The following is a 20,376-nucleotide window of genomic DNA, read 5'->3' as shown; positions in this document are numbered from 1 at the left end:
CATGGCCTGTTCTTCATCAAGTTACGGTATTGCTTGCACCATTGTAACTATATGTTATAATTACGTGGCTTTTGTTAGTTTTTCAGTCTTGGTCTGTCTTGTGTTTCTGTGATATCACACCGTAGGAACATTGTATCATTTCTTAATGCATGCATTAGTAAATGACAGTAAAAGAGAACTGCATGTCCTCATAATCATAAGACCAAGGGTGTAATGTTGAGGCCTTACTTGGGAGTTATTGTGAGCAGTTTTGGGTCCTTTATCTAAGAAAGCCAGCTCATTCATGGGCACTAGCCTCTAGAGCATTGAAGACATCTTCAATAGGCAATGCCTCAAGAAGGTGGCATTCATCATTAAGAAACCTCACCATCTAGGACATGCCCTCTTCTCATTACTACCATTAAGGTGGTGGTACAGGAACCCGAGGAAACTCTGGCTAATTGGGGCAGCCATTTAATGGAGCCAAAATATAGTAGTCTGGATGTGTCCTAATTGACCCGAATCCACTCTATCGAACATTACATTAGAGTGAAGGACTGATCCATTGTAAACATTCTGCTAGACAATATTTAATGTAGTCTTTTTAAAGATAATTTCACCCAAAGAAACAAAAGGGAGATAGAGCATTAAAAATGGTGAGCTGCTTTGGACAAGTTGTACTGAAGGACCTATTTCCATGCTGTCTAACTCACTCCACATGATGATCTTGAATCGATGAGACTGCAGATGCCGGAACATGAAGCTACGAGCAACCTGCTGGAGAAACCCTGCAGGTCAAGCAACACCTTTGTTAGGGCTGGAGGGCGCAGAGGAACTGGTGTCATTTCTTTCCTCCATAGATGCTGTTTGACCCACTGAGTTTTTTTTTTACATTTTTGCCAGTGGTTTAAAAGGTATTGCTTGGGAATGAATAATTGAAAAGCCTTACCAGAGATATGCCACAGATATGGACAACTGGATTACTGCTTGATTTTCATGTGCAATATTGGTATAGGATGGAACAGATTGTAAGTAAAAACCATAGAAAAACTACAGCACAGAAACAGGCCTGTTGGCCCTTCTTCGCTGTACTGAACCATTTTCTGCCTAGTCCCACTGATCTGCACACTGACCATATCCCCTCATTCACCTCCCATCCATGTATCTGCCCAATTTATTCTTAAATGTTAAAAAAGAACCCGCATTTACCATCGTTGTCTGGCAGCTCATTCCACACTCCCACCACTCTCTGTGTGAAGAAGCCCCCCCCCATGTCCCCTTTAAATTTTTCCCCCTTCACCCTTAACCCATGTCCTCTGTTTTTTTTCTCCCCTTGCCTCAGTGGAAAAAGCCTGCTTGCATTCACTCTATCTATACCCATCATAATTTTATATACCTCTATCAAATCTCCCCTCATTCTTCTATGCTCCAGGGAATAAAGTCCTAACCTATTCAACCTTTCTCTGTAACTGAGTTTCTCAAGTCCCGGCAACATCCTTGTAAACCTTCTCTGCACTCTTTCAACCTTAGTATCCTTCCTGTAATTTGGTGACCAAAACTGAACACAATACTCCAGATTCGGCCTCACCAATGCCTTATACAACCTCATCATAATATTCCAGCTCTTATACTCAATACTTTGATTAATAAAGGCCAATGTACCAAAAGCTCTCTTTACGACCCTATCTCCCTGTGACACCACTTTTAAGGAATTTTGAATCTGTATTCCCAGATCCCTCTGTTCTACTGTACTCCTCAGTGCCTTACCATTTACCCTGTATGTTCTACCTTGGTTTGTCTTTCCAAAGTGCAATACCTCACACTTGTCTGTATTAAACTCCATCTGACATTTTTCAGCCCATTTTTCCAGCTGGTCCAAATTCCTCTGCAAGCTTTGAAAACCTTCCTCATTGTCCACTACACCTCCAATCTTTATATCATCAGCAAACTTGCTGATCCAATTTACCACATTATCATCCAGATCATTGATATAGATGACAAATAACAATGGACCCAGCACTGATCCCTGTGGCACACCACTAGTCACAGGCCTCCACTCGGAGAAGCAATCCTCTACTACCACTCTTTGGCTGCTTCCATTGAGCCAATGTCTAATCCAATTTACCACCCCTCCAGGTATACCTAGCAACTGAATTTTCCTAACTAACCTCCATGTGGGACCTCGTCAAAGGCCTCACTGAAGTCCATGTAGACAACATCCACTGCCTTCCCTTCATCCACTTTCCTGGTAACCTCCTCGAAAAACTCCAATAGATTTGTCAAACATGACCTACCACACACAAAGCCATGTTGACTCTCTCTAATAAGTCCCTGACTATCCAAATGCTTGTAGACTCTGTCTCTTAGTACTCCCTCCAATAACTTACCCACTACTGACGTCAAACTCACTGGCCTATAATTTCCTGGATTACTGTTCGATCCTTTTTTAAACAACGGAACAACATGAGCCACTCTCCAATCCTCCGGCACTTCACCTGTAGACAGTGACATTTTAAATATTTCTGCCAGGGCCCCTGCAATTTTAACACTAGTCTCCTTCAAGGTCCGAGGGAATACCCTGTCAGGTCCTGGGGATTTATCCACTTTAATATGCCTCAAGATAGCAAGCACCTCCTCCTTTTCAATCTGTACAGTTTCCATGATCTCACTACTTGTTTCTCTTAATTCCATAGACTTCATGCCAGTTTCCTTAGTAAATACAGACGCAAAAAAAAACATTTAAGATCTCCCCCATTTCTTTTGGTTCCACACAAAGCAGACCACTCTCATCTTCAAGAGGACCAATTTTATCCCTTACACTTAATATACCTGTAAAAGCTCTTTGGATTATCCTTCACTTTGACTGCCAAGGCAACCTCATATCTTCTTTTAGCCCTCCTGATTTCTTTTTTAAGTATTTTCTTGCACTTTTTATACTCAAGCACCTTACTTACTCCTTGTTTCCTGTACATGTCATACAACTCTCTCTTCTTCTTTATCAGAGTTGCAATATCCCTTGAGAACCAAGGTTCCTTATTCTTACTCACTTTGCCTTTAATCCTGACAGGAACATAAAAGCTCTGCACTCTCAAAATTTCTCCTTTGAAGGCTTCCCACTTACCGATCACATCCTTGCCAGAGAACAACCATGTCCCAATCCACGCTTTTTAGATCCTTTTTCATTTCTTCAAATGTGGCCTTCTTCCAGTTTAGAACCTCAACCCTAGGACCAGATCTATCTTTATCCATGATCAAGTTAAAACTAATGGCGTTATGATCACTGGAACCAAAGTGCTCCCCTACACACACCTCCGTCACTTGTCCTAACTCGCTTCCTAACAGGAGATCTAATATTGCATCCCCTCTAGTTGGTACCTCTATATATTGATTTAGAAAACTTTCCTGAACACATTTTACAAACTCTAACCCACCTAGACCCCTAACAGTATGGGAGTCCTAATCAGTATGTGGAAAATTAAAATCCCCTACCACCACAACTCTATGTTTCCCGTGGTTGCCTGCTATCTCTCTGCAGATTTGCTCCTCCAATTCTCGCTGACTATTGGGTGGACTATAATACAATCCCACTAATGTGGCCATACCTTTCCTGTTTCTCAGCTCCACCCATAAGGGCTCAGTAGACAAGCCCTCTAATCTGTCCTGCCTGAACACTGCTGTAACCTTTTCCCTGACATGCAAAGCTACTCCCCCACCTTTCATTCCTCTGCCTCGATCACATCTGAAACATCGGAACCCTGGAATATTAAGCTGCCAGTCCTGCCCCTCCTGTAGCCAAATTTCACTAATTGCTATAACGTCATAATTCCACGTGTCAATCCACGCTCTCAGTTCGTCTGCCTTCCCCACAATACTCCTAGCATTGAAATATATACACCTCAGAAGATTTTTACCACCACTCACAACCCTTCCAGTTGTGGCTTTGCTTGAACTTTTAACATCATTTATTTTCACCCCAGCCCCACTGTCAGCTCTGGCACTCTGGTTCCCATCCCCCTGCAAATCTAGTTTAAAGCCTCCCCAATAGCACTAACAAACCCCCCTGAAAGGATATTGGTCCCCTTGTAATTCAAGTGTAACCTGTTTCTCTTGTACAGGTCCCACCGACCCCAGAAGAGGTCCCAATGATCTTGAAATCTGAAACCCTGCCCCCTACACCAGTTTCTCAGCCACTTGTTCATCCTCCAGAGCATCCTATTCTTACCCTCACTGGCACGTAGCACAGGTAGCAATCCTGTGATTACCACTCGAGGTCCTGCTTTTCAACTTCCTACCAAGCTCTCTATACTCACTCTCCAGGACCTCCTCACTCTTCCTTGCTATGTCATTGGTACCAATGTGCACCACGACATCTGGCTGATCACCCTCCCACTTCAGAATGTCATGCAAGTGATCAGACACATCCTTGACCCTGGCACCTGGAAGGCAACAAACCTTCCTGGATTCTCTGTCATGACCACAGAACCTCCTATCTGTACCTTTAACTATCGAGTCCCCTATCAATACTGCTCTCCTCTTTCCCCCCTCTCCCTTCTGCACTGCAGAGCCAGACTCAGTGCCAGAGATCCAGCTACTGCAGCTTGTCCCAGGTAAGTCATCCCCCCCCCAACAGTATCCAATGTGGTATACTTGTTGTTGAGGGGAATGACCACAGGGGAACCCTGCTCTGCCTGCCCTTTCCCCTTCCCTCGCCTGACAGTGACCCAATTTCCTGTGCTCTGCTCCTTTGGCGTAACTATCTCCCTGTAGCTACTATCTATAATCTCCTCATTCTCCCGAATGATCCGCAGGTCATCCAGCTCCTGCTCCAGTTCCCTAACGCAGTTTGTTAGGAGCTGCAGCTGGATGCACTTCTTGCAGGTGTCATTGTCAGGGACACCAGAGGGCTCCCTGACTTCCCACATCCTGCAAGAGGAGCATTCCAACATCCTGCCTGGCATTCTGTCTACTCTAAACAAACTGGACAAAAAAAAACTTACCGGAACCTACCCTAACCACTGCCTGTTCTTGCTGAAGCCTGTTGAACCAAAGCCGTCCCACTCTGCTCCCTCTCACTCCGCTGCCTGCTGTATATGGTGGTCTGTCTTTAAACCTTGGCGCGCTATGTCACGCGCCTGCGCAGTGCAGACCCTTCTCCCCAAGCAGTGTTTAAAAATAAAAGACTTTTTGTACCCGATTTCTTCACTCCCTTCTTCTCAGCTGCTTGCTTCGACTGAAAGTAGTTCAAAATATGAATGTAATTAATGTCAAATTCCTCCCAAACTTGTATAGAATCAATTCAAAAACCTCTGTAAAAACTTGGTTTTATTAAAATCTTAATTATGAGTCTACGTCTCCCATCTCTTCATCAGGACAACAATAATACTCAACAAAGCAGATCTGCCCATCTTCATTGCGGATCATGTATTGTAACGAGAGAAATCCCCGGTTATCTGTGCGGAGTGAAACTTTAGAGGAGAGAGCCAATGCTTTAGTAGATGGCTTTAGTAGAGATATTTTGTACCTGATCAGAAGAGAAAAAGATTACTTTTGAATCACCCAATTTTACTTAATGGCAACCACAGTATTAAGAGATCAATGAATGTGCCATCTTACCTGTTGCACTGGGTCTGGTTACAATGGAATGCCTCAATCATATCAGAGTCTTTTGGATAATCACAGTGTGTGCTTCCAGCATCACCAAAAGTAGATAATCTGAAACAGAAATGCCACTAACCATTAGATAACAAAGAAGAGCAGAAAGGGTGGACAGGAATTGGAAACTAACATGAAACTGTGACCAAACAGATTAGTGAAGAAAGGGTTATTAAGGGAATTGGAGTCAATGGGTTTAATGCAGTAAAGTGGTGACCATAAGACATAGGAACAGATTTAGGCCATTCAGCTCATCAAGTCTGCTCTGCCATTCCATCAAGCTAATCCTGGATTCCACTCAAACCCATACATCTGCCTTCTTGCCATATAATTTGATGCCCTGACCAATCAGGAAACTAACAACCTTTGCTTTAAATAATACCATAGACTTGGCCTCCACTGCAGTGTGTGGCAGAGCATTCCAGATTCACTACTCTTTGGCTAAAAAAATTCTTCCTTAACACTGTTCTAAAAGATCACCCCTCAATTTTGAGGTTGTGCCCTCTGGTTCTGGATACCCCCATCACAGGAAACATCCACCTTATCTACTCCTTTCAACATTTGGTAGGTTTCAGAGATCTCTCCTCACTCTTCTAGGTTATAGTGAGTACAGACCCAAAGCTGCCAAACGCCCCTCATATGTTAATCCCTTTATTCCTGGAATCATCATCGTGAACCTCCTCTGGATGCTCTCCAATGACAACATCCTTTCTGAAAGATGGGGTCCAAAATGGTCGACAATACTCCAACTGCGGCCTGATTAGTGTCCTATAAAGCCTCAGCATTATCTCCTAGCTTTTATATTCTATTACCCTTGAAACAATTGCAAACATTGCACTTGCCTTCTCTACCACAGACTCCACTTGTAAATTAACCTTTTGGGAGTCTAGCATGAGGAATCTTAAGTCCTTCTGCACCTTCTCCTATTTAGATAATAGTCTGCCCTATTGCTCCTTTTACCAAAATGCATTATCATATATTTCCCAACAATGTATTCCATTTGCCTCTTTTTTTTATACATTCTTCCAATTTGTCTAAGTCCAGCTGCAATCGCATTGCTTCCTCTGCAACAACTACCCCTCCACTTAACTTTGTATCATCCACAAACTTTGCCTCAAAGCCATCAATTCCATTATCCAAGTCATTGACAAACAATGTGAAAAGCAGCGGTCCCAATACTGACCCCTGAGGAACACTGCTAGTCACTGGGAGCCCCTTTAATTTCCACTCGCTGCCTCCTGCCTGTCAACCATTCCTCTATCCATTCCAGTTTCTTTCCAATATCGCCATAGGATGTTAACTTGTTAAGCAGCCTCATGTAGCCCCTTAACAAAATGCCTTTTAAAGATCCCAGGTAAATGACATCCACTGCCTCTTTTGACACCCTGCTGGTTACTTCCTTGACAAACTCTTAACAGATTTCTCAGGGAAGATTTCCCTTTACAGAAACCATGGTGACATTAGAGTTATTTTATCAGTAGTCTCCCAAGTACCCCGAAACCTCATCCTTAATAATATAGTCCAGCACTTTCCCAAACACTGAGGTTAGGCTAACTGGTCTATAATTTCCTTCCTTCTGCCTTCCTTACACTTGTAATTTTCCAGTCCTCCGGGACCATGCCAGAATCAAGTGATTCTTGAAGATCATGACCAATGTATTCTCTTCAGCAAACTCTGTCAGGTCTCTGGGATGTAGCCCATTTGGCCCAGGTGACTTATTCACTTTAAGGCCTTTACGTTTGCCTAGCACTCTTCCTTTTATAATAGCAATGGCACTCACTCCTGCTCCCTGGCACTCACAGACCTCTGGCTCATAAGGTCTTCCCCAGTGAAGACTGATGCAAAGTATTCATTAAGTTTATCTCCCATTATTACCTAACCAACATCATTTTCCAGTGGTCCAAGATCACCTCCCTTTAACCCTCTATATAACTGAAAAAAACTTCTGAGTATCCTGCTTTATATTATTGGATAGTTTGCCCTCATGTTTCATCTTTTCCCTTTGTATAGCTTTTTTTAGTTGTCTTTTGTTGGATTTTAAAAGCTTCCCAATCATCCAACTTCCTAATCACTTTTGTTACCTTATATACCCTTTCTTTGGCTTTTATGCAGTCCTTAACTTCTCTTGTAAATCATGGTTGCCTACCCCTGCCATTTGAGAACTTCTTCGTTCATCAGACATATCTATCTTGCGCCTTGTAAACTATTCCCAGAAACTTCAGCCACCTCTGCTTTGCCATCATCCCCACCATTATCCTCCTCCAAGCCACCTGGGCATGCTTCTGTAATTCCCTTTATTCTATTGCAGTACTGATATATGTGGCTAATGCTTCATCCTCTCAAATTGCAGTATGAATTTGTCATATTATGATCACTGTCTCCTAAGGGTTCCTTTATGTTAAGCACCCTAATAAGATCTGGGTTATTACACAACACCCCATCTAAGATAGCTTTTCCCCTGGTAGGCTCAAGCACAAGCTGCTCTAAAAAGCCATCTTGTAGGCATTCAACAAATTCCCTCTCTTGTGATTCAACACCAACCTAATGTTCCCAATCTCCTTGCATATTGAAGTCCCCCATCACAATTGTGACATTACCCTTTTTACATGTCTTTTCCAGCTCCCTTTGCAATCTCAATCCCACATCTTGCCTACTATTTTGGAGGCCTATATATGAATTCCATGTTTTTTTTTCCCTTGCAGTTTCTTAACTTCACCCATAAAGATTCAACATCTTCTGACCCTATGTCACCTCTTTCTAAAGATGCAATTCCATCTCTTACCTAAAGAGCCTATGCCTTCCTGCCTGTCCTTTCAATACAAAGTATATTTGATGTTAAGCTCCCAACTATGGCCTTCTTTCAGCCACAACTCAGTGATGCCCACCACGTCATAACACAGAGCCCACTTCCAGAAATTATTGTGCTATATGTGCTTTCTGCTGTGTACAACTTGTTTGGCACCTTGACCCCAGAGGAATGTTTAAATGTATTTGTGTATGGTCAAATGATAATTAAATTTGAATTTGATTAAGTTCTGGTGTTGACTGATTATAACAAACCCAACTGCGCAGTCAGGAATAATTATTGCTTGATGATACTGTCAATGGCAGCTCTCCTAATTATTGCTGCTGATGAGGAACAAACTAGGAAATTTATCATATTGTTTAATAGTTGCCTCGTCTTTATGGTTTATTCTAGAGTGAAAAACTTTACAAGACTGACTAAATGGCACATGAATATCATTGACTATCAATCAGTACACACCCACATCCAGGATGAGGTAATGGCACTAATACAGTTCTGACAGAATAATGATGACTAGAAAGGTGTATGTATACAAGACAGGGAGAATACATGGAGTGGGAGAAATCTAGAAAACTTTCTAGTGAACACCTCGTCCACATATTGTCAAAGTTGAAGATGCATTGTAAGAAAAAAAGATGCTTTTATTCTAATTACAAAAAACCCAGTACCTGAAATAGGGTTTCTCTGGTGACATTGTAATCTGCAGCACTTCACAGCTCATATCAAGTTCTGTAAATGCCTCCCGCAGGCTCTCTGATTGTAAAATAATTTTATTTATGACATTTGTGTTGCAAAAATCAAAATCAAGAGTTTCCTCTGGTTCTTGAGTCTGAATCTTACAAACAGTTACCACACCACTCTCTTCCAAGAACAATGTGAGCGGATAGCCATATCCACGGTAACACATTCTCAGGGCTGTGGTCACTCCTACAAAGAAGGAAAATTAAATCAGTCAATTGCAACATTGATAACAAATCAATTCAACAATAAAAAGGTAGGGTCAACTGGAGTGGTCAGTGTAGGAGCCAGAAGACACTGAGTAAGTGGTCCAGGTGCTGAGAGTGAAAACAGATCTTTAAAAAGGGAAGCCCCATTAAGTGGCTAATTGAAGGCACTTTAGCCAATAAAAGGAAGGTAAGCTTCCATTGTGAGATTTTGAGGCTTTGACTTGAGGTTTTGGTGGTGGGAACAGGTATGGCTTTATTTTGTTATTCATTGTTAGTACTTCATTTAGTGTAGACAGTATGATAGGGCAATGGAATCTCCTTGTACAATATGTGGGAAGCCAAAGACAAATTTATTGTCAAAGTGCGTATACGCATGTTACCATATACTATTTCAAGATTCATTTTACAATAAAAAACTTCATGAAAAATAAAGAAATACAATAGAATTTATTAAAAAAAAGTAATTATACATGACTGACAAGCAACCAACGTTCAAAAGACAACAAATTGTGTAAATAAAAACATAGGGAGAACATAACTTGCAAAGAACTATTGAAAGTGAGTCGATAGATTGTAGAATCAGTTCAAAATGGTAGTGAGTGAAGCTATCCATGTTGGTTCAGGAACCTGACAGTTGCAGTGCCATGGTCTCCATGGTGATGCCAACAGTGGGAAGCACACCTTCGTTCAGCTTTTTGTGTCAAGGAACCAGAACCGGATTGGTCAGTGTCGTACCTCTATGGACATCCCCTTCACTAACAGGTATACCTCTTCAGAAACCTTTAAGCATACCTTGGGTTTAAGAGGTTGGGGACAAGTGAATTCCTTTCACGATAGAAAGATCAAGAATAGTTTTCAGAGGGAAATCAGGAAAATGATGAAAGAATGAGATAGATCTGGCAGATAAGTTTAAGGAAAATCCCAATAAGTTCTATAGCTATATTATAGAAACAAAGAAATGCTACAGCACAGTACAGGCCCTTCGGTCCCCAAATCTGCGCCGAACGTGTCCTGACCTTAGAAATTACTTAGGTTACACAGAGCCCTCTATTTTTCTACGCATCATGTACCTGTCCAGGAGTCTCTTAAAAGAACCTATCGTTTCCACCTCCACTACCGCCGTCCGCAGCCCATTCCACGCACTCACCTCCTTGCGCAAAATAACTTACCCCTGACATCTCCTCTGTACCTACTTCCAAGCACCTTAAAACTATGCCCTCTCATGCTAGCCATTTCAGCCCTGGGAAAAAGCCTCTGACTATCCACACGATCAATGCTTCTCATCATCTTATACACCTCTATCAGGTCACCTCTCATCCTCTGTCGCTCCAAGGAGAAAAGACCAAGTTCACTCAACGTATTTTCATAAGGTGTGCTCCCCAATCCAGGCAACATCCTTGTAAATCTCTCCTGCACCCTTCCTATGGTTTCCATATCCTTCCTGTAGTGAGGCGACCAGAACTGAGCACAGTACTCCAAGTAGGGTCTGACCAGGGTCCTATACAGCTGCAATATTACCTCTTCGCTCCTATGTTTTCTTAATCAGAGTCAAACTGCGCAGCAGCTTTGAGTGCCCTATAGACACGGACCCCAAGAGCCCACTGATCCTCCACACTGCCAAGAGTATTACCATTAATATTATATTGGACCTACCAAAATGAACCACCTCACACTAATCTGGGTTGAACTCCATCTGTCACTTCTCAGCCCAGTTTTGCATCCTATCAATGTCCCACTGTAACCTCTGACAGCCCTCCACACTATCCACAACACCTCCAACCTTTGTATCATCAGCAAATTTACTAACCCATCCCTCCACTTCCTCATCCAGGTCATTTATAAAAATCACAGAGTAGGGGTCGCAGAACAGATCGCTGAGGCACACCACTGGTCACCGACCTCCATGCAGAATATGACTTGTCTACAACCACACTTTGCCTTCTGTGGGCAAGCCAATTCTGGATCCACAAAGCAAGATCCCCTTGGATCCCATGCCTCCTTACTTTCTCAATAAGCCTTGCATGGGGTACCTAGTCAAATGCCTTGCTGAAATCCATATACACTGCATCTACTGCTGTACCTTCATCAATGTGTTTAGTCACATCCTCAAAAAAATTCAATCAGGCTCATAAGGCACGACCTGCGTTTCACAAAGCCATGCTGACTATTCCTAATCATATTATGCCTCTCAGGATCTTCTCCATCAACTTACCAACCACTGAAGGAAGACTCACTAGAAACCACAGAAAAACTACAGCACAGAAACAGGCCTTTTGGCCCTTCTTGGCTGTGCCGAACCATTTTCTGCCTAGTCCAACTGACCTGCACACGGACCATACCCCTCCATACACCTCCTACCCATGTATCTGTCCAATTTATTCTTAAATGTTAAAAAAGAACCCGCATTTACCACCTCATCTGGCAGCTCATTCCATACTCCCACCACTCTCTGTGTGAAGAAGCCCCCCCCCAATGTTCCCTTTAAACTCTTCCCCCCTCACCCTTAACCCATGTCCTCTGGTTTTTTTCTCCCCTTGCCTCAGTGGAAAAAGCCTGCTTGCATTCACTCTATCTATACCCATCATAATTTTATAAACCTCTATCAAATCTCCCCTCATTCTTCTACGCTCCAGGGAATAAAGTCCTAACCTATTCAACCTTTCTCTGTAACGGAGTTTCTCAAGTCCTGGCAACATCCTTGTAAACCTTCTCTGCACTCTTTCAACCTTATTTATATCCTTCCTGTAATTTGGTGACCAAAACTGAACACAATACTCCAGTTTCGGCCTCACCAATGCCTTATACAACCTCATCATAACATTCCAGCTCTTATACTCAATACTTTGATTAATAAAGGCCAGTGTACCAAAAGCTCTCTTTACGACCCTGTCTACCTGTGACGACACTTTTAGGGAATTTTGTATCTGTATTCCCAGATCCCTCTGTTCTACTGCACTCCTCAATGCCTTAGCATTAACCCTGTATGTTCTACCTTGGTTTGTCCTTCAAACGTGCAATACCTCACACTTGTCTGTATTAAACTCCATCTGCCATTTTTCAGCCCATTTTTCCAGCTGGTCCAAGTCCCTCTGCAGGCTCTGAAAACCTTCCTCATTGTCTACTACACTTCCCATCTTTGTATCATCAGCAAATTTGCTGATCCAATTTACCACATTATCATCCAGATCATTGATATAGATGACAAATAACAATGGACCCAGCACTGATCCCTGTGGCACACCACTAGTCACAGACCTCCACCCGGAGAAGCAATTCTCTACTACCACTCTTTGGCTTCTACCATTGAGCTAATGTCTAATCCAATTTACCACCTCTCCATGTATACCTAGCGACTGAATTTTCCTAACTAACCTCCCATGCGGGACCTTGTCAAAGGCCTTACTGAAGTCCATGTAGACAATATCCACTGCCTTCCCTTCATCCACTTTCCTGGTAACCTCAAACATGACCTACCACGCACAAAGCCATGTTGACTCTCCCTAATAAGTCTCTGTCTATCCAAATGCTTGTAGATTCTGTCTCTTAGTACTCCCTCCAATAACTTACCTACTATCGACGTTAAACTTACCGGCCTATAATTTCCCGGATTACTTTTCGATCCTTTTTTAAACAACGGAACAACATGAGCCACTCTCCAATCCTCCGGCACTTCACCCGTAGACAGTGACATTTTAAATATTTCTGCCAGAGCCCCCGCAATTTCAACACTGGTCTCCTTCAGGTCCAAGGGAACACCCTGTCAGGTCCCGGGGATTTATCCACTTCAATTTTCCTCAAGACAGCAAGCACCTCCTCCTTTTCAATCTATACAGTTTCCATGATCTCACTACTTGTTTCCCTTAACTCCATAGACTTCATGCCAGTTTCCTTAGTAAATACAGACGCAGAAAACCCATTTAAGATCTCCCCCACTTCCTTTGGTTCCGCACACAGCCGACCACTCTGATCTTCAAGAGGACCAATTTTATCCCTTACAATCCTTTTGCTCTTAATATACCTGTAAAAGCTCTTTGGATTATCCTTCACTTTGACTGCCAAGGCAACCTCATGTCTTCTTTTAGCCCTCCTGATTTCTTTCTTAAGTATTTTCTTGCACTTCTTATACTCCTCAAGCACCTGATTTACTCCCTGTTTCCTATACATGTCATACAACTCCCCCTTCTTCTTTAGCAGAGTTGCAATATCCCTTGAGAACCAAGGTTCCTTATTCCTATTCACTTTGCCTTTAATCCTGACAGGAACATACAAACTCTGCACTCTCAAAATTTCTCCTTTGAAGGCTTCTCACCTACCGATCACATCTTTGCCAGAGAACAACCTGTCCCAATCCACGCTTTTTAGATCCTTTCTCATTTCTTCAAATTTGGCCTTCTTCCAGTTCAGAACCTCAACCCTAGGACCAGATCTATCCTTGTCTATGATCAAGTTGATCATGGCCTATAATTTCCTGGGCTATCTCTACTCCTTTTCGTGAATGAGGGAACAACATCCGCAACCCTCCAATCCTCCCTGATGATGCTTGGGAAGCTTTTAAAATCCAATGTGACGAGAATACACATAAATTAAGATGTTTGCTGGCCTGGGCTAGCATCAGTGGCATCAGCAGTTGGTCTGTCACCTGTCCTCAGGAAGGACAGATAAGGAACAATGAAGCAGCATCTGGAGATGTGTAATGAAGGGACGGGAGAGAGAGCTGTCTAGAGCGGCTCCCCCTTTGAACCCTGAACTGTTTGAAGTGATGGACAGGCGATACCCCAGCAGGGGGATAAAAAGGGACAGGTCCGCTAAGGCAGGACACAAACGACACCCGAGGTAACGAGACCCTGGAAGCGGTGCGCTTCTCACGAGTCGGTGGGAAGTACCGGACCTTAAACGCACAGGGTGGAAAGGTACGATCAGCGGGAACCCGGTGTGTGTCCACCCTCGCTTGGGTGCCGGGTTCACTGCAGAGGATCGACCGCATCTGGAGGAGGGGTCACAGTCGGTGACCTCAGGTGACATCACAAAGGACCCGCCCGAAAGCTGCTTGTGAGCAATATCGCCGGTCTGTGAGTGGAAGCCGTTTCTGAATGATTAGTCGTTCTCTCTCTCCCTCCCCCCACGTTGTCCATCGCCATGGCAACGATTACTGCGAACTGAACTAAATCGAACTGGACTTTTGTGTCACTTTGAAATTGGTCATTTACCCCTAGACAACGATAGAGCTTGATTGATCCTGTTATCCTAATTCTGTGCACATGTGTGTTTATCATTGCTGAACTGTTGCATTTATTATCCTTTCGATTACTATGTTGCTTGTTTCTTTAATAAAACTTCCTTAGTTCTAGTAATCCAGACTCCAACTGAGCGACCCACTTCTGCTGATTTGACAACCCAGTTACGGGGTACGTAACACCAACGAAAGACAACTAAAAAAACAGCTTTAAGTAGGGAAAAGATGAACTATGAGGGCAAACTATCCAATAACATAAAGCAGGATACCATAAGATTTTTCCAAATATCTAAAGGTGAGAGTTAATATTAGGCCACTGGAAAATGATGCTGATGGGGTAATAATGGGGAACAAAGAAATGACAGATGAACTTAATGAGTATTTTGCATTTGTCTTCAACTTAATCCTAACGCTAATACAAAGGAAACAGTGCTAGGCAAATTCAAAAGTCTTAAGGTGGATAGATCACCTGGACCAGATGAACTACATTCCTGGAGCCCTGAGAGAGGTTGCTGTAGAGATAACAAATGTATTGGTCATAGTGTTTTAAGATTCACTTGACTCTGACATGGTCCCAGATGACTGGTGGATTGCAAGTGTCACTCCATTCTTTAAGAAGGGAGGAAGGCAAAATAAAGGAAATTATAGGCCATTTAGCCTAACCTCAGTGGTTCAGAAGTGTTGGAGTCTATTATTAAGGATGAGGTTGCAGGGTACTTGGAAACTAACAATAAAATAAGTCAATGTCAGCATGGTTTCTGTAAAAGGAAATCTTGCCTAACGAGTTCTTCAAGGAAGTAACAAGCAGGGTGGATAAAGAAGAGGCAGAAGATGTTATTTACTTTGATTTTCAGAAGGATAAGGTGCCAGACATGAGGCTGCTTAACGAGATAAAATCCTGTGGCGTTACAGGAAAGATGCTGCAAGGATAGCATAATGGCTGACAGGCAGGAGGCAGCCAGTGGGAATAAAAGGGGCCTTTTATAAACCATATAATCACATAACAATTACAGCATGGAAACAGGCCATCTCGCCCCTTCTAGTCCGTGCCGAACTCTTACTCTCACCTAGTCCCACCGACCTGCACTCAGCCCATAACCCTCCATTCCTTTTCTGTCCATATAGCTATCCAATTTAACTTTAAATGACAACATCGAACCTGCCTCAACCACTTCTGCTGGAAGCTCGTTCCACACAGCTACCACTCTCCGAGTAAAGAAGTTCCCCCTCATGTTACCCCTAAACTTTTGCCCTTTAACTCTCAACTCATGTCCTCTTGTTTGAATCTCCCCCACTCTCAATGGAAAAAGCTTACCCACATCAACTCCATCTATCCCCTCATAATTTTAAATACCTCTATCAAGTCCCCCCTCAACCTTCTACACTCCAAAGAATAAAGACCCAACTTGTTCAACCTTTCTCTGTAAATTAGATTAGATTAGATTATGAGGACACGCAGTCCTCTTTTATTGTCATTCAGTAATGCATGCATTAAGAAATGATACAATGTTTCTCCAGTGTGATATCACAGAAACACAAGACAGGCCAAGACTGAAAAACTCACAAAAACTACATAATTATAACATATAGTTACAACAGTGCAAGCAATACCATAATTTGATAGAAGAACAGACCATGGGAACGATAAAAAAAGTCTCAGTCTCTCGAAAGTTCCAACATCTCACAGAGACGGCAGAAAGAAGAAAACTCTCCCTGCCATGAGCTTCCAGCGCCGCAAACTTGCCGATGCAGCATCCTGGAAGCACCCAACCACAGTCCGACTCCGAGTCCCTCCGAAAACTTTGAGCCTCCGACACCGGGCACCATCTCTGCCGTGCGCTTCGACCCCAGCCCCGGCCGCCAGCAGCAGGCAAAGCCGAGGATTTGGGGCCTTCCCTCCGGAGATTCTCGATCGCACAGTAGCAGCGGCAGCGAACCGAGCATTTCAGAAGTTTCTCCAGATGCTCCTCCGTGCTTCTCACGTCCGTCTCCATCAAATCAGGATTGTGCACGGCGTCCTAGTTAATAAATACGATATCGTTTCACCGGAGAAGCCACGCGTGCTGCGTCATGTCGCCATCTTCTCTTCCCTCATCTTAGGAGATGAAACCCAGGAAACATTCTAGTAAATCTTCTCTGTACTCTCCCAATTTTGTTAACATCTTTCCTATAACTCAGTGACCAGAACTGTACACAATACTCCAAATTTGGCTTTACCAATACCTTGTACAACTTCAGCATTACATCCCAACGCCTATACTCAATGCTCTGATTTACAAAGGCCAGCATACCAAAAGCTTTCTTCACCACCCTATTCACATGAGACTCCACCTTCAGGGAACTATGCACCATTATTCCTAGATCCCTCTGTTCTACTGCATTCTTCAATGCCCTACCATTTACCATGTATGTCCTATTTTGGTTCGTCCTACCAAAATGTAGCACCTCACCTTAATCAGCATTAAACTCCATCTGCCATCTTTCAGCCCACTCTTCTAACTGTCCTAAATCTCTCTGCAACCTTTGAAAACCTACTTCGTTATCCACAACTCCACCTATCTTAGCATCATCTGCATACATACTAATCCAATTTACCACCCCATCATCCAGATCATTAACATATATGACAAACAACATTGGACCCAGTACAGATCCCTGAGGCACACCACGAGACACCAGCCTCCAATCTGACACACAGTTATCCACCACTACTCTCTGGCGTCTCCCATCCAGCCACTGCTGAATCCATTTTACAACTTAGTCATAGTCATGGTTGAAGAGTATTGTGCCGTGCTTTCTACATATACGGAGGAAGATGTTGCCTATGAGGGCCACTCCATTATCCAATTTGCAGAGTGCAGGGCCACTTAATCTGGTGTGTATGGATTTCCTATTCATACAGCCTGATCCCAGCAACACGGCGAATGTCTTGATTATTATTGATCACTCACCAGATATGCGCAAGCCTCCCTACAAAGGATCCACCTTGGCCAAAGAATTATGGGAAAAGAATTTCATTCATTATGGCCGCCCCAGATGGATACATAGCAATCAGGGATTTTGAGAGTAGGCTCATACATGAGTTACTGAGCATGCTTGGAGTTGAGAAGTCGAAGACTATGCCTTATCACCCCCAGAGTGATCCCCAACCTGAGAGGAGCAACCAGACACTGTTAGACATGCTTGGAACTTTAGAGATCAGTAAGAAGAACAAGTGAACACAACTTATTGGGTATCAGGTCCACTGCTACAACTGTACACAGAATGAGGCTACCAGATACTCATCATATTATCTGATGTTTGGGCACAAAGCCAATTTGTCTGTTGATTTCTGTTTTGGGACTGATGGGGAAGATTTTCCACATAAGATTTATCTGAAGTATGTGTCTGATAAGAGGAGGGAACTGCAAAGGGCTTATGAACTAGCTGAAGTCTCTGCTACCAAGCAAAATCAAGGAAATACGAGGAGATATGATCAAAAGATTAGGTTCTCCCAATTACCTGGAGAGAGTTCTCATAAAGAAGTTGGGGCTACCTGGGAAGGGTAAGTTGACTGACTATTGGGCAGCTAGACCTTATGTAGTGGAGAGTCAGATGCCAAACGTACCAGTTTTCCAGGTGAAACCACAAGATAAGAATGGACCTGTCAAGATTCTCCATCAGAACTACCTTCTACTTCTGGGACATGAGGTACGTGTTGACCCAGAGCCTGACATGGGCCCTACACCTAGTAAGAGGACTCTGAAGCGGAAAGGTCTGGACAGGACCTAACCACTGAATGTGGCACAGACTCACATGATGAGGAAACAGGGGTGTGGTATATGCTACCTTTTGCAAACTCTCCATTAATTGATGAAGAGATTATCAACTTTCCTCATGCTGATGCGTCTGAAATGGGGGGAACTCGCACTTTGTAGGTAGGTTCGCGGTTGGACAATGACAAGAGACTGGGCTCTAAGGTAACTGGGCATAAAGCCAAGCTCAGCCAAGTGACAAGGGGACCTGAGTTGTCAGAAGGCATGAGTAATGGACAGGGTAAGGTCTCTCCATGTAGACAGGAAAGATCAGGCAGTGCCAGAAACTGAAGTAGTAGATGATGGGGTAAGGAGGTCTCAAAGAGTGTGGAAAACCCCACATAGGCTGGCCTATGTTGCTGTGCCTATCCACTTTGTAACACGGGGTCGAGGGCCTGGTATCTGGGGCAGGTAAGGAAGTGTCAATGCCATTTACGCATGGATTGGAGGTCCTGATATCACAAAATTCCTTTGAAACTTTGTGTTATTCATGAAGGGGTGACAAATTATTTCAAAGTCATGAGGACATGACTATTATTGGTTTGGGGGGGGAGGAAAAGAGTGTAACACCTGGTAAAGGTTTCACCGCTAATGCTGTAGGGTATTTCATGCATTGGTCTTTCTGTAGAAGTAGTGTTAGGATTATTGTTATTGTTAGAGATAATGGGTGCTTAGGAATGTGGGCTATCCAATCAGGAGAGAAGGCTGGGGTGCAGACCTTTTTTTTGTGCCTGACACCGGTGTGAGCCCTTTTCTTTTTTCAGCGGGAGATGAAGAGAAAAGACGCTGGAGAGAACCGGTCGTAGGATTCAATCCAGTGGGGACCATGATTCGATGAAACAAACTACAGGAGTAGGTGAATAAGAATTTTGGAAGATTTAAGCACCAACCTGTGCACATTTGACTGCTTGCCTTGCGAGCCTGATTGAATTTTTATAAGGATGTGACTAAACACATTGACGAAGGTAGAGCAGTAGATGTAGTGTATATGGATTTCAGCAAGGCATTTGATAAGGTACCCCATGCAAGGCTTATTGAGAAAGTAAGGAGGCATGAGATCCAAGGAGACCTTTCATTTTGAATCCAGAATTGGCTTGCCCACAGAAGGCAAAGAGTGGTTGTAGACAGTTCATATTCTGCATGGAGGTTAGTGACCAGTGGTGTGCCTCAGAGATCTGTTCTTGGACCTCTTCTCTTCATGATTTTTATAAATAACCTGGATGAGGAAGTGGAGGGATGGGTTAGTAAACTTGCTGATGACACAAAGGTTGGAAGTGTTGTGGGTAGCGTGGAGGGCTGTCAGAGGTTACAACGGGACATCCATAGGACGCAGAACTGGGCTGAGAAGTGGCAGATGGAGTTCAACCCAGATAGGTGTGAGGTGGTCCATTTTGGTACGTCAAATATGATGGTAGAATATAATATTAATGGTAAGACTCTTGGCAGTGTGGAGGATCAGAGAGATCTTGGGGTCCGTGTCTATAGGACACTCAAAACTGCTGCGCAGGTAGACCGTGGTTAAGAAGGCATACGATGCATTGGCCTTCATCAATTGTGGGACTGAGTTCAAGTGCTGTATAAAACCCTGGTCAGACCCCACCTGGAGTACTGTACTCAGTTCTGGTCACCTCACTACAAGGAGGATGTGGAAACTATAGAAAGGGTGCAGAGGAGATTTACAAGGACGTTGCCTGGATTGGGGAGCATGTCTTACAAGAATAGGTTGAGTAAACTTGGTCTTTTCTCCTTGGTGCGATAGAGGATGCGAGGTGAACTGATAGAGATGCATAAGATGATGAGAGACATTGATTGTGTGTCAGAGGCTTTTTCCCAGGGCTGAAATGGCTAACACAAGAGGGCACAGTTTTAAGGTGCTTGGAGTAGGTACAGAGGGGAAGTCAGGGGTAAGTTGTTGTTGTTTTTACACAGAGAGTGGTGAGTGTGTGGAATTGGCTGCCGGCAACT

The 20,376-nt window shown here is 43.4% G+C and overlaps 1 protein-coding gene across 1 annotated transcript in view; it reads right to left on the bottom strand.

Moving 5' to 3' along the window:
- Nucleotides 1-5,283: 5,283 nt before the first annotated feature.
- The window catches only part of rad1 (RAD1 homolog (S. pombe)), a 31,690-nt gene continuing 16,597 nt past the window's right edge, over nucleotides 5,284-20,376 (bottom strand). Inside the window, exons 3-5 of the mRNA XM_072280072.1 lie at nucleotides 9,106-9,364; nucleotides 5,593-5,691; nucleotides 5,284-5,500 (exon numbers count right to left, since the gene is read on the bottom strand). Coding sequence (XP_072136173.1) covers nucleotides 5,317-5,500; nucleotides 5,593-5,691; nucleotides 9,106-9,364 — 542 coding nt within the window. The 3' untranslated portion in view covers nucleotides 5,284-5,316. The remainder of the gene's footprint in view (nucleotides 5,501-5,592; nucleotides 5,692-9,105; nucleotides 9,365-20,376) is intronic.

Source organism: Mobula birostris, chromosome 15 (genome assembly GCF_030028105.1).
Source record: "Mobula birostris isolate sMobBir1 chromosome 15, sMobBir1.hap1, whole genome shotgun sequence".
Taxonomy (NCBI): domain Eukaryota; kingdom Metazoa; phylum Chordata; class Chondrichthyes; order Myliobatiformes; family Myliobatidae; genus Mobula; species Mobula birostris.
Note: the sequence above shows the minus strand (reverse complement) of the source record. Positions and strands in the feature narration are given on the sequence as shown.